This window comes from Rhinichthys klamathensis, unplaced genomic scaffold (genome assembly GCF_029890125.1).
Source record: "Rhinichthys klamathensis goyatoka isolate OS25496 unplaced genomic scaffold, OSU_Roscu_1.1 h1tg000329l_1, whole genome shotgun sequence".
Lineage (NCBI taxonomy): Eukaryota > Metazoa > Chordata > Actinopteri > Cypriniformes > Leuciscidae > Rhinichthys > Rhinichthys klamathensis.
Genome location: NW_026606844.1, coordinates 834,944 through 850,132, shown reverse-complemented (window position 1 = coordinate 850,132; position 15,189 = coordinate 834,944). Strand labels below are relative to the sequence as shown.

The window sequence follows — 15,189 nt, the reverse complement described above, 5'->3', positions numbered from 1 at the left end:
CTTGTCAATGGAGAGTGGCCAGGCCCAGACTCTGTACAAATGAAATGTATGAGAGTCTGGTAGGACCAGGCGAGCTAAGTACCACCCACTAATACCCGTCTATGACTAATACCAACATCAGTCTTTTAACAAATCAGGGACCTCATGTAAACTAATTAATATTCATGAGCCAAACAGTCACAGTATTCCCTACACACACACACACACACACACACACACACACACACACACACACACTAACCATTCAAAGAAAACGCCATTGGACTATTACTTTTACAAATACATATCTTCAAAAAATAAAATGGAGCTTGAAACTCGGAAACAACACTGTAAGTTATTTCTGAATACTTCTTGGCATTTTTTTTTCATGGACATCTGCTAATATAAAAATAGGCTAATATAATTAATGTAGGCATCTACATTATCTGCATGCCTTAATGAATTTGGTCACTGATCAGCAAAAAAAAATTAAAAACAAAAGATCCCCCATAGACACTATTAGGATTGTTGTGTTATCAGTGAACCTGTGGTGATTTGCAAAACAAGTCTACAAGAAGCATTTTTTTATGCACATTGTTCAATGAATTGTTACCACTTTTATTTTTTTGTAAAAAAAAAAAGCTGAAGTCCTCGAGAAGTAATCACCGGCCTCTGCTCGCCACACTTGTATTTCAGGTTTGGTGCTTGGATTTTATTTTTTAGCTTGTAACGTTAGTTACTACAAAAGCTTTTGAATGCGATTGAATGGACTTAATGTTCACCTGAGATAAACCACGTTTAGATTGTATAGGCCTATATTGTGCAAGTTTATTTGACCACGTTTATCGCATCAGAAGACTACATATTGGTCTGGTAATGGATAACAGTTAGGAATATATTGACCACATATCGATATCGGCCGATAAATGGTCATTTTTGATGTTATCGTTATCGATCTGATTAGAAAATTAGGCCGCATATCAAAGCCGATAGATAATAGATTATTTAGCCTATACTTCATGCGCGCTGTTCGCCATGATGGTTTTGAATATTGGAATCACTTCGAAAAGGAAGATAGTTTAGTGCAGCACACATCTGTCACATTCATAACATTATAATAAGAGCACGCCTGAAAAAGCATGTTTTGAATTCGTGTTCGCCAGTGTTTTAGCGCGTTGTGGCGGAAAGAGTGCGTCTATGGAGTCAAGGCTTCATGACAGGCAAAGACAAGTTCTCTTGATCATTCGCAGCATTCTGTTCCATTGTAATATGTTTTATTATTATTATTTTATTTTATTTCAGACACGTAAATAATGGTCCATATTACAGACAAAAAGAGACACACAATAAGCAATAGGCTGCATTTATCACCTGTACACGTGCGCGTAATTTGCACGGGGGTTACGGGGGTCATAACCCCCTCAAAAATCAGATCCAGCTAATATAACCCCCCCAATATCATCACATAATTCAGATTAAAATAAATATGAAATATTCCGAATGAACACTTTTGTTCGTTGTCTTTATTAAATTCATTTGTCAGCAATAAAGATATCATTATTTTAAATAATCTGTAATGTACCCCCCGCCCACCGCACCGACTACTTGGTATTACCCAACCCGCTTTCTCTACCAAGTTTGTTCACTATTTTGCGCAGTCGCTGGGATGAATGGTCGGAGAAAGCTGACGGTGCATGCTAACGGATGGAAAGATGAAAAGGACACAGCCAGACAACGATTTTTCATTGTTGGTCGACACCAGCCAAAAAGAGGAAAAATCCTGACCAAACGGAGGTTAGCTGTTAAGTTAGCTCAGCGTTTCTCAAAGTGTGTGGAGACAAACAGGTTTTTAATTCCTTTATTTATTGACCATACACTCAAAACAAAACAAAGACACATTTAAATGTAAGCCTTACTTAACGTTTTCACACATAAGTTTAAAAGTTTTTCAAGGCGATCGTTATTGATCGTACTCGTAGTATCCCATGGAGACGCGCCCTTCATTGCTTGTCACACCGCAGCCACAATAGCTGAATGACTGATGATCTGCTTTTATTTCCTTTTTTATTCAAAATTTCACAAATTTGTTAGCTATAGCAGGATATATCTGATATTCCGATTGTCAAATATGTGCAAAGTTTTTAATGCTGTTATTTGATGTTAAGTTTTTAAAATGTGATGTTAATAAAATACATTTTAACAGTTAAACTTAAAGCCTAGTTTATTAACATTTTGTTGGGGTGATTGGGCATGTAGTATGTTACCTTTTACACAAGACAATTATTCAATAAATTAATAAATATGCCGCGAGTTTAACCCCCCCAATGGTAGATCCAAAGTTACGCCCTTGCATACAGGCTCATAAGCCAGTGAGACCAGAGAAGAGTATCGATTCGCACCGAGCTTAGTCCAGGGTTGGTCAATGCAGTGATGATACTGTTCACCGAGCTCGAAAGCCTGCACATGAGATTTCGCAGTAGGCTACAGCAGGGCAGTTTGGCAAACCCACATTTACAAACATTTGGCTCGCACTACTTCATCGTGGGGCCCAGTAGCATCCGCAAGGCATCATTATATGCTACAGTTAGCTTTTTGTATGCATGTATGTTTATTTTGTGTATCTGATTAATCTAATATAGGATGCGTTTGGTTGAGTTAATGAACGATGCAGTAAAGCGCTTCGATTGTAGGCTATAGGTGATCATCTTTAGCTTGTGCAGCTCAAACAGCAATGCACATTAATATAATTGAGACTGTCATATACATGCCATTATAATGAGAATATCTACTATTGTAATAAAACGTTGTGAATTCTCTGGGTTTAGTTGCTGTGTTTCAGCGCGTTGTTGTGGGAATAGCACGTCCAGAACAGGGGTTACACGTTCTAGCGCAGTCAAGTTCGCTTAGGCCTAAAAGTGCATTCACGTAATTTTGTGCAGATATATGATAAGTCGTAATATGAAGTTTATGTAATATAAATATCTGATTAATCTCACATATGATGCGTTTCGCTGATTTAAACAACATGCTAGAAAAGTTTTTCAGTTTCCCGGTGTTAGTTCTCTTCAGCGTCAGCGCGCGCCGTCAAACAGAAATGCAAAACATTAACAGCTATGATTGGGACTGCCATATCATTATAATTGTATACACTATTGTAATAAAAAGTTGTAAATTCTTTGGGTTCAGTTGCATTCTTCAGCAACCGTTGAGTTGGTTAACCTTCTAGCAAAGCGATTCAGTTTAAAGTTTGTTCTCTTCAGCTTCAGCGCGGTCGCCCAGCTCAAACAGCAATGATGCCATTTTAAACAGTAAGCCTAATATTAAAGATGTTTACTATTACTGTAATATCAAACGTGTTTTTTTTTTTCAAAAACATTGATGCATTATTAATAACTCGTATTATTTTCATCAACAATGGTTTGATCAAAACAATTTCTTTATTGTTTTTCGATTCATTTTATTTACCTATGGCACATGAATTTTGTTTCTTTATATGCAGCCCAATGTTATCCAATGACTTGTTTGCATTATGTATTTTATTTAAATTTTTTGTTTGGCAATAGATTTTTTTGGTAACACTTTACAATAAGGTATCATTTGTTAATGCATAATATGAACTAACAGAGAGCAATAGCCTTTGTTAATGTTAGTTAATGAAATATAATTGTGTTCATGTTAGTTCGCAGTGCATTAACTAAGGTTAACAGATATGGATCTTAAACATTTCTTATAAAATGAGCTTAACATTAACTAAGATTAATAAATGCTGTAGAAGTGTTCATTAATTGTGGGTACATGCTAGCTAATACTAACAAAATTAAACCTTATAATAAAGTGTTGCCATTTTTTAATAAAGAAAGTTGCCCATAGGAGTGTAAAATTAATTTGAAAAGTTAAGGAATCTAACACTGGTTCAATAGGCTATACTGGATTGTGTATGTTTGATTTATGTTGAAGTGTTTGGGACGTTGCCTTTTAATGGTGAGCATTTTGTTTATGTATTCAGGCTATCAAAGTATATAAAAATGTGCATTTACCGGTAGATTTATCGGCCAATATATCGGTTATCGGCTTTCAAATGTAAAGAGTTATCGGTATTGGCCAAAATGTTAATATCGGTGCATCCCTAATAATAGTCCTTTAATGTTTTTAGCATAACTACAGTGATTTATATACAGAACCCGTAAAGATCAGTGCAAATTTTCACCAAATGCTACTAAAGAAATTGCTAATCATTAACGGAAGTGTATGTAAATTGTATGGAGGATGTACTGTAAATCTACAGAATTTTCCGTTTTTTAATTGAAGGAAAAGTCCGTAATTAGAACGCCAGAAGGCCTACATTATCCGGGGGTTTTTCAGTGTAGTAACCATAAACAAAAATGTTTTATATGCCTGCACTGTGTGATGACATAATGCTTTTACAGTTCACAGGGAAAGATCACATCTATGGAAGTTTTTTATGGGGTTGTGTCTACTGGTGATCATGAGTTGTCTGGTAAGTTCATTTATCACAACTGCATCTTTAAAATGGCAGTATTAATTCTTCAAATTAAAAATCAATAATGCTTAATCAAACTAAATAGTTATAGGCTACAAAATATTAGGTACCATGCGGATAATGTAAAATTGTGTGAATAATGTTGACAACATTATTCTTCATGATATGCTTAAATAGGCTAGCATCTATTAAGTCGTCTATGCAGACTGACAGGTGGTTTATCGTTATTGTAGGCTATACATAATTCTGAACTTCTCAATGGCTATACAATTTTTCCAGGCGCATTGTTTAATAATAGCTAATAATAATGACTTAGACTTATATAGTGCTTTTCATGGCTATATGGAGAAAGAGTTACTGATCGACTTCGTGGACTTCATTTGGTGACTTCCTTCTTGTTACAACTTACACGGCACATCGCGGGATCGTGAGACTATGGGACTGCGCTGTATTTTTTTGACTGCCCACTAAAAAGATAAAACCACCCGCTCCCGCGAGAGTTGCATTGGGTCCCGCTGGAGCCCAATCCCAATGCAGATCTCTACTGTAGGCCTACAGACTAGCTATACTAAATAAAAAAAATAAAAAACTACATTTTCATAATCATCATTTTTGATTTTGCAGCAATTGGTTTTGCAGCAAGACAAGCATACAAAAAAAGACAAATTACAATTCATAAAAAAATAACAAAAAAACTTCAAGGGAACAACAGGCCCAAACAACTACCTACTTCCCACGCTATGCCTATGACCGATTTAACAGACTTCACTTGACTTGAAGACAAAGACTTGTGAAAAGTCATTTTGGTGTGCCGTTTACCTTCTCTCTTTATTACCCCCACATGACAGCACGAAACACAACATTTTACTATTAATTCTTAATTCATTTATTCCCTATCAATACTGCATGTGCTGCAGCAAACACACCAAGCCAGCGTTATTATATAGGCCTACGCATGTGACTCATCTGAAGGCATGCATATTCACCACCCATTGGAAAAGTCCTGTTATATAAATGTACAACAAGGGAGTTCCCTTTTGCAAGCTTTTTCAGATATCTTTATAATTGCTCCCAGTCACAAAAGCCCGCCCGGTGGCCACTTCCAACATGAGAGCATATTATGTGGAAGCATTTCTAGTTCTGAGGGATTAGACGTGAAGAGAGTTGAGGTGAATGTTATAATAAACAGGCCTCCTCCCCTGCCCTGTATGAGCCTTCATTTCTCCATATTCACAATGAAGTGTCGAAATCGTGGAGGTGTATTTATCGGCTTGCATAGTGTTTACCACACAGTAAAAGGATTTGAGTGGGGAGGGGCTGTGTAACACATGAGAATGCCTTGGGTTGAGAGTTTCTTGTGATCTCTCCCCAGGCTGCATTCTCTTTCGTGGTGAGGCCCCCTCAAGCACGGGACCCGGTCGCACCGGTTATACTGCCCTAATGATGGACATGGGTGTGAAACATTTTTCTAGTGAGATAAATATTTATGTCAAGTCATCCTCATTTATATAGCGCTTTTAACAATGTAAATTGTTTCAAAGCAGCTTTACAGAGATAAACATATCATTTAAGGTAAAAGAGATTGGTTTGGTTTTATAGCGGTTCTTGAATAATGTTATTTTCCCGCTAAAATTTGTTTTGATTGATTCACTTCCGTCAAATGATCATTTGTTATTAAATTAGGGACCGCTAAGATGACACCGTTCTCTCTAAACAGACTTTAAACGCAAACCTGTGATAAATGCTGATGGCGTTCACATGCGCATTAAGAATTGATTCTATAGTTATGTGCGTTTTTGAATATATGTGCGCAGGTTTGTAATTCCCTACAAACCATGCCTAAACAAACTATTTGTCTTGCCTATAAATTTTGATACAGAATTTTATTTTATCACTTCTGGGTTGGTACGCGAACCGAAATTTCCACAACGCTTTATCTGTAGAGTGGAATAGGGATCCTCCATAGGGAGAGGCTAGTTGGCACTTCAGCACTGCGTTGTCATCGGGTCCAGGCGAAGGTCCTTTGTCAGATCTGGAAACGGCCTGGATCCGGCAGGCTGCTGGAAAACCTCAGGATAAACAAAGACACTAAAATTACCGTAGATGCCATTCTTCTTATGATGTAACGAGTACATCAGGATTTAAGGGAAGTGTTCCCAGTTCCAATGTAATAGGTATTTTCAACATTAAATGTACAGAGAAATGCAGACTAAGGATGCTCAGGTCAAAGACCAATACTTACCCAAAAAGTGTTAACACAGTAGAACTAACATTCGATTAGCTTAGATCATTACAAACCAATCACCAGAACAAATCACAGTGAAGAAGACTTGAGTGACTTTGATTAGGCTATTACTCAACTGTATGATTTACATGTACATGCATCTTTCTATTTAGGAGACTTAACAAACTTAAACACCTGTACGAATGCGAAATTGCAGGAATGTCTTGTTTTTGATCCGCTGCGTACAACTGCCAAGTTATTACCATAACCTCCGTTGTACAGGGTAATGTAATATACACTCACCGGCCACTTTATTAGGTACACCTGTCCAACTGCTCGTTAACACTTAATTTCTAAGCAGCCAATCACATGGCGGCAACTCAGTGCATTTAGGCATGTAGACATGGTCAAGACAATCTCCTGCAGTTCAAACCGAGCATCAGTATGGGGAAGAAAGGTGATTTGAGTGACTTTGAACGTGGCATGATTGTTGGTGCCAGAAGGGCTGGTCTGAGTATTTCAGAAACTGCTAATCTACTGGGATTTTCACGCACAACCATCTCTAGGGTTTACAGAGAATGGTCCGAAAAAGAAAAAACATCCAGTGAGCGGCAGTTCTGTGGGCGGAAATGCCTTGTTGATGCCAGAGGTCAGAGGAGAATGGCCAGACTGGTTCGAGCTGATAGAAGGGCAACAGTGACTGAAATAACCACTCGTTACAACCGAGGTATGCAGCAAAGCATTTGTGAAGCCACAACACGCACAACCTTGAGGCGAATGGGCTACAACAGCAGAAGACTCCACCGGGTACCACTCATCTCCACTACAAATAGGAAAAAGAGGCTACAATTTGCAAGAGCTCACCAAAATTGAACAGTTGAAGACTGGAAAAATGTTGCCTGGTCTGATGAGTCTCGATTTCTGTTGAGACATTCAGATGTTAGAGTCAGAATTTGGCGTAAACAGAATGAGAACATGGAACCATCATGCCTTGTTACCACTGTGCAGGCTGGTGGTGGTGTTGTAATGGTGTGGGGGATGTTTTCCTGGCACACTTTAGGCCCCTTAGTGCCAATTGGGCATCGTTTAAATGCCACGGCCTACCTGAGCATTGTTTCTGACCATGTCCATCCCTTTATGGCCACAATGTACCCATCCTCTGATGGCTACTTCCACCATGTCACAAAGCTCTAATCATTTCAAATTGGTTTCTTGAACATGACAATGAGTTCACTGTACTAAAATGGCCTCCACAGTCACCAGATCTCAACCCAATAGAGCATCTTTGGGATGTGGTGGAACGGGAGATTCGCATCATGGATGTGCAGCCGACAAATCTGCGGCAACTGTGTGATGCCATCATGTCAATATGGACCAAACTCCCTGAGGAATGCTTCCAGCACCTTGTTGAATCTATGCCACGAAGAATTGAGGCAGTTCTGAAGGCAAAAGGGGGTCCAACCCGTTACTAGCATGGGGTACCTAATAAAGTGGCCGGTGAGTGTATATCACTGGCGTCTTACAAATAACAGGCATATTCTACGAAAACACTGTATTATGTATAACTATTCCATCTCTGTTTTTAGAGAATAGTTTTAATTCTATATTACGAGGAAGATTTGCTGACCTGTAGGCTATGCTTGTTTACAGGAGATTTTTTTATTTTGTAAATCTATATTTATTATTCAGTTTGCTTACTCAAGTGTAAGCTTTAAAACAAATAAAACCACTTGTTTTTTTGCCGGAAAAGCATGTGACTTCTTTTTCCCACAGTGCTATCAGGAATCGATAAGAGAATCGTTAAAGAATCGGATCGATAAGCAGAATCGTCAGTGGTATTGATATTGATAAAATCTTATAAATTCCCATCCCTAACCTTTATAGACAAAATAATAGTGTTTCTACTCTTTTTTTTTTTTTTTTTAACTTGCCTCCCTAGGATTGTAGCTTTTAGATGTAAAACACTAGTTAGAGCTCAGATCATGCTTCTAGTAACTAGCCTAATACTAATTGTAATTCTACTACTACTAATAATAATCATCATCAGTCCCACTTTACATAGGTGTCTTTAAACACCAAATACACATGTTAAAAAATTATAACAAAACAACAACATTACCATGTTAGTTACAATGGTACTTATTGTGTTAATGTACTACAAAACACTTTTGCTGCCACTGAGGTGTGATACAGGTAAGGCTGGGGCAGGTTTAATGGTGTAGGTAGGTTTAAGTGTTAGGGTTAACAGTGTTGCGTGGCCACTTTTGTTAAATTGCCTCCCATTAAAGCTGCAGTCCGTATCTTTTCCTCTTTGTCGCCATCTCTCTGTTCGAAATCTGTAACTGCAGTGATTCGCGGAATTATCATCTTTACGTGGGTTGTAAATCGGCATGAAACAGCGCGGATGAACACAGTGCTTTGAGGCGAGTGCTGCTGTCAGTCATCGCGCTGTGTGAATACTGTCATACAGAATCACAGATTCACTTTTTGAAAGTTTGACCAACATAAGAATTTTCATAAGAAAATGTCTTCTGAACAAGTAAAATCCATTTTTGTTCTGACCAACTAAGGGGGAAAAAGCATTCGACATGATAAGCTTCGTTAGATTTAATCAACGCGATTTACAGCAACCGTGCAAATTATAGCCTACTTTGTTCTCAAATTGTTCATGTTAACAACATCAGCATTGCGTGACTAATGTTAAATTTAATGTGTTTTATGGTTAGCAGCTACCTGCGTAGTTCAGAATTCATATTCTCCATAATAGCAAAACGAGAAAGGCACAACAAAGGAAACTCCATAACTGTGTGAATTAAGAAAACGTACTGTTACACGATTGAACTATTGAAATGTCTTACTTGTTCAGCAGAAAAAGGCCGTCTCTTCTTCCGTTTCGAACCCCTTCAAAACACGGAGTTCACGCACTTTTCAAAAGCCCCGCCGATGTTTAAATCCTTGTGTTCGCATGAGACGGTTTCTTTCTCTTTCTCTAGCCACCTTAAATCCGAAGTACGAAGTCTTTTGTGTTTTATAACTGCTGAATCTCCAGTTGACACTGATGATTGTTGTTTGGATCTTTCTGGATGCCATAAGTTTAATTATGTAAAGTGCTGCGAGAAAAGCCTATACATCTAAACATCTCGTCAGCGCTGTATAGCCGGCTAGCCGAAACTCCTTCTTTATGTGTACGGGTGTGACGTCATGACGCAAAGACATGCTCGAATTTCCCGCGGAAACCCACCAGTACCACTGGAATTAAAATCATTATTACAAGCTAACCGTTTTGAATGTAGCTATGGCAAGCAGAAAGTTTTGACCACTGGCAGAATAAGTTTTTTTTTTTATATAATTATTTTGGATTATTTTTAACTTAAAAAAGTTACGGACTGGAGCTTAAAGGAAGGGAGGGGCATGTTGTCCTTTATATGTTCTGACTAGCGACACAGCAGCGAAAGGTTTGTTTATGTCGTAATGGAAATTTTACCCATAATTCACACAAAGTGTCATGGGGCGTATAGGAAAAAGGTGGATAAGTTTAAAGGAATGTAAGTTGCTTTGGATAACAGTATCAACCAAATACATAAATGTAAGAAAATGTTACAGTACATAAGTTTTTAACCTATTAAGTAATTAGTTATTAATAATAAGAAGAGGTGTCCACATACTAGATGTAATAAACTTATGATTGGTGTGCTTGGTCTTGGTGGGCATCACTGTCTTTAGGTTTTCTTATAATCTGGGAATTATATCTATCATAGTTTTAGTTGGGTTCATTCAAGTGTCCCAAACAATTTCATTCTCTGTTAAAACAACAGGAGTCAATATGAGAATGTCATATCTTAAGGCTGGAATACACTATGACTTTTGCTCAGATTTTTGCCCCGGTCTGCGATCCGGGTAATGCTGGGTACACACCAAAAGATAATCGGGCTGATTTTGGGTACTTTCAAAGCTATGGAACCTTATAAAAAGGGTTCTATTTCTTCTGCTATTGTTACAAGCCAAAGCACCATAATTTTGTTCTGTTTAGAACCATTTTTCTAGGACTGCCGTCTGTCAATCAATTTCCGTGTTCCACACATACTTCAGACACAGGTCGCATCTGATGGTGTTCTCATAGTGTTAACGTTATGATGCATTGTCTCATTCCCTTCTCAGGGAACCGGGATATATACATAGATGTTATGTAGATGTCAAAAAACGTAGATGTTTTTTGTTTAATAATCGACAAGCATTAATCCGACAAATACACAACTTTTGATTAATAACAATATTTTGTATTTGTAGGTTGTATGGTCTTATACAGGTAATGAAAGGAAGAAGCACCCTCCACCCAGCTTTTTGTCTCTGCACTTTCCAGGAATATATACAAACTCCACTTCTCCTTCAGTACTCAGTTCAGAAGAGTCAAGCTCATTTTACCTTGAAAAAGGAATCAATTTAGAAGACTACTCCAGGTTACAGCAGGATGTTTACTGGGCCGGGCCTGACAGAGCAATCACAAATGTGTCCATGAGTACTAGTCCAGGCCACACCAAATTCATCATTCAGAACCTGAAAGAGAGCTATCAAATTGGTGAGGAGCTTTATGTTACGGTGCACGCAAAGGATTTTGACAACAAATCCAAGCTTTATGGAGGTGACTTTTTTCAAGCCAAGCTATTCTGGTCTAAAACTAAGGTCAGTTATTGTACACATTAGATTAACTAAAACTACTTGCCTGATTTATTGATCTCCCTGGGTCAGAGAGAGTTGTACTGAGAATGTACTTCTGTCACAGGCCAGTGTTTTTGGGGAGGTGGTGGACCTGCTCAATGGCTCCTACTCTGTACGTTTCCTCTTGCCGTGGGTCGGCGAGGCACAGGTGGCTGTGCGTCTAATTCACTCCAGTGAAGCTGTGCAGGTCCTGAAGCATCACAGAGATACTGACTCTGACAGAGTGTTCTTTAAAGGATATTATGAGGGACCAGGACCAAATAAGACCAGGCTGAGTGAAACAGTGATGTGTAATGTAAAGTGGGACAACAATGGACTAGAGCGTATGGGAACAGAAGACTGCTGCTGTGAATACAACGATCACCGTACCGGAGAAACTTGGCGCTGTCAGAGACCCAAATCGCTGCCATGCAGTTCCCTTGTGTATCACTCTATGGGTGGTTATAGAAACCGCCTGACTAATAAGGAGAAAATGCTTATGTGAGATTAAAGTACTCTTGATTGACTGTTTGATTGATATATTTGATGCATTGATGGAAGGCAGTTTGACAAACATGTTCTCTTTGGCAGGAAGCAAACTAACAAAGGTATCAATGGAGATAAAAGGATCATCAAAATTTTTCATTCCGAGGGAAATGAAACTATTGGTATGTTGGTCAATGGTTTAACCCAGCAGAATAATACAGTACAAGGAGGCAGATATGCTGGGAAATGTGTTGCACATAATTAATTTTCTGACATTTAGACAATGCAAATCATATAAAATCTCCAGTTCAGGCAAATTTTTGAAAACGTATACCTTTGACACAGAACTTACATTTACTCGTCCTGCAGATGTTACAGAGAAATGTCACCCTGGTTTACACACTCCAGTTCCAGCTGGCTTTTACTTGAATGATGTGTGGACGTCATTCGTCTGTAGCACCCGCCATTTTACAACCCAAACGACAACAGAGTGCCTGAAAGACAAACACATTTACATGATGGGAGACTCTACTATGAGACAGTGGTTTGAGTTCTTTGTGAAAGCAATACCAAGTGAGATAAATAATTGCTTATTTGTTAATTATAATTATTTATACAGTGCATAGATGCATTAATTGTGGGTCTGTTTTTCAGCCCTGAAGCAGATGAACCTGCATGTCCAAAATCAGTCAGGGCCGCTCATTGCAGTGGATGTGGATAACAACATTGACTTACACTGGAGGGCTCACGGCGTTCCTGTGCGCACTCGGAAAACAGCATTCGCTGATCTGCACTACATCAGTAATGAGATCGATGACCTGGCTGGAGGATCCCACACAGTCATTATGTTCAATCTGGGACCCCATTTCACCACGTACCCTCTGGATTTCTTCACCCATAGAGTGTTGAGGATTCGCAAAGCTGTTCTAGCATTGTTACAGCGGGCACCTGATACAACTGTTATAATCAAGACTGTCAACACTGGCTATAAGGTAACGTTATAGGCCTTCATCACACTTCAAAAGCAGACGCTTCAAATAGTAGCGTAAAATAACTTCCTCTGTAGCCTGTATCAATGGCAGGACATGTGACACAGGATTGTTGTGATTTATGGATGTATAGTTAATCACAGATATTTCATCTAAACACATCAACTTCAGTTTACAATCATTAATTGGGTTTGATGAAAAAGAAAAATGGTCTCATGTAATTTCGGCACATATTTCATGATTTAAAGGGGAGCGCACAAGACACTGAATGTCTAAGGCTGCGCTTACACTTGGCCTTAACACGCGATCACCGTGATCCAATTAAGCAGATCGGATCATTAGCCAATCAGGACATGGCGCGTTTACATTTGTTCACATTAAGTTGCCTCTGTATCTGGATAACCGATCGGATTTCTGTTTCCTGCATGATATTTAAATTAGGTCTGTGGCACGACACCGGATTAAGAGTAAAGATGATACCAATTAATTAAACAATGTAGCCTACCGATTGCTTAAATTTTGTTATCTTAAACGAGTCATATTCTCCAGGTTTGGATGCAATGATGGGATAGCATTGTAGTGTATTTCGATTATTCCTCCAGCAATAACTTATATATCTATATCTCTTATATATTTTATCTCTAATGGAAGATTTCACACATGGTATCGTGTAAGGCTAAATAAACCATTTAAAATATTGGCGTTAATTGTCAAATTGCTATTTAATTTTCTTGACAAAATTAGCAACTGTCCATTGACAATAATGCAGGTGGAAAATCAATTGCGCTACTAATCAGAAATGGATGTGGCAATACGCGGACTGTGATAAAGGTTTATAGAGTACCAAGTGTTCAAATAATTAAGGCACTCTGTGATGACAAGTTTATGGATGATTTTGTGTTTCTCTGTCTTTACAATAGGATATTTTTGGCAGTGACTGGTATTCTCTACAGCTGGACAGAATTCTACACTGGGCTTTTCAGGATGTTGGCGTTTATATTATAGATGTTTGGCAAATGACCGCATGTCACTACAGCAAAGAGAACATTCATCCTGGCCCTATCATCATTAAAAATGAGATTGACATTTTACTCTCTTTTATTTGCCCTTACTGAATTTAAATTAAATTAAATTATTATTATTATTTTTTCAATAACTGTTATTACAAGAGAAAAGCTGTCTAAAAAACACTGAGAAATCCTGTTTGACTTCCCTGAGTTGTAATTAAATTGTCCAATTATAAACCACTGCTTGAATTCTCCACTACAATCATTTTTTAAAAGAATGGTTTAGTACATGTCAGAGACTTCATTTTTTGTTTTATCATCCTCAAATTGGAAAAGCAACTTCTTTGACTTACTAAATAAACCTGCTGTCTGTGTCATTAATGTTTATCAATCAACTTTAATAATAGCTTTAATAATAATCAGTTTATTTGTAATTAATAAACTGAAGACTATGCAGTGATTATTTTTGTTTATTCAATTTCTGTATTAATTCTTACTTGAATACTTCTGTTAAATAGATGTAAAAATTAAATAAAGTAAAGCACTGTTAATTTAGTTTGTTTCTTTCTAATATTGGATTTGTTACTGTTTGTTATTTGCAACATTGTTCTTATTTTTAATAACAGATAAAATAACAAATAACTAATTTGATTATTAATAAGAATTATTATTAATAAAAGAATAGGAGGAAAAGATGAAGAAAACAATTGTTTTATAATCAAATTGTTACCCTTTGAATCGTAATTCAACCATTTAAACCCTTCAAAATGAGTAAATAGCACACACAACAATTAATTAAAATTTAAACAAAAATATTGGTTTCATTGGACAAAACTCTATGATAATGAATACTACTGAATGGAATTGTTTTGATTTAAAACAAAAATAAGTTGGTATTATTAATTATTTTTAATGAGTGGATTAATTAAAATAATTTAATTACCGTATTTTCCGCACTATACGGCGCAACGGATTATAAGGCGCACCTTCAATGAATGACCTATTTTAGAACATTTTTCATATATAGGGCGCACCGGATTATAAGGCGCATAAGATACTGCAGTCAAACGTTTGACTGGGTTTGCGTTATGCATCCACTAGATGTCAACAAATGTCAACAAAACAGTCAGATAAAGTCAAACCTTATTAAGCGTTCTGACAACTCCGTTCACTCCCATGGTAACGTTGTTCAAACGTTAAAAAGGAAAACTCCGGTCAATTTTAACATTGAGCTCATTTTTTGTAAATTTGAAGTGTTATCAGTGAACCTGTGGTGATTTGCAAAACAAGTCTACAAGAAGCATTTTT

At 37.5% G+C, this 15,189-nt stretch overlaps 1 protein-coding gene across 1 annotated transcript; it reads left to right on the top strand.

Annotated features, from left to right (window-relative positions):
- Positions 1-246: 246 nt before the first annotated feature.
- On the top strand, positions 247-13,991 carry LOC130105819 (NXPE family member 3-like). Its single transcript, XM_056272011.1, has 8 exons — positions 247-329; positions 4,407-4,477; positions 10,992-11,384; positions 11,485-11,900; positions 11,991-12,067; positions 12,255-12,458; positions 12,540-12,877; positions 13,795-13,991. The coding sequence occupies exons 1-8, from the start codon at positions 302-304 to the stop codon at positions 13,987-13,989; spliced, it is 1,722 nt and encodes a 573-aa protein (XP_056127986.1). The 5' UTR covers positions 247-301; the 3' UTR covers positions 13,990-13,991.
- Positions 13,992-15,189: the final 1,198 nt, after the last annotated feature.

Excerpts from the sequence above, each read along its gene's own strand:
- LOC130105819 (XM_056272011.1), top strand. The coding sequence starts at position 302 with ATGGAGCTTGAAACTCGGAAACAACACT. Across the intron at positions 12,068-12,254 it reads CGAGGGAAATGAAACTATTG|ATGTTACAGAGAAATGTCAC; the intron begins GTATGTTGGTCA and ends CTCGTCCTGCAG. Across the intron at positions 12,459-12,539 it reads CTTTGTGAAAGCAATACCAA|CCCTGAAGCAGATGAACCTG; the intron begins GTGAGATAAATA and ends TCTGTTTTTCAG.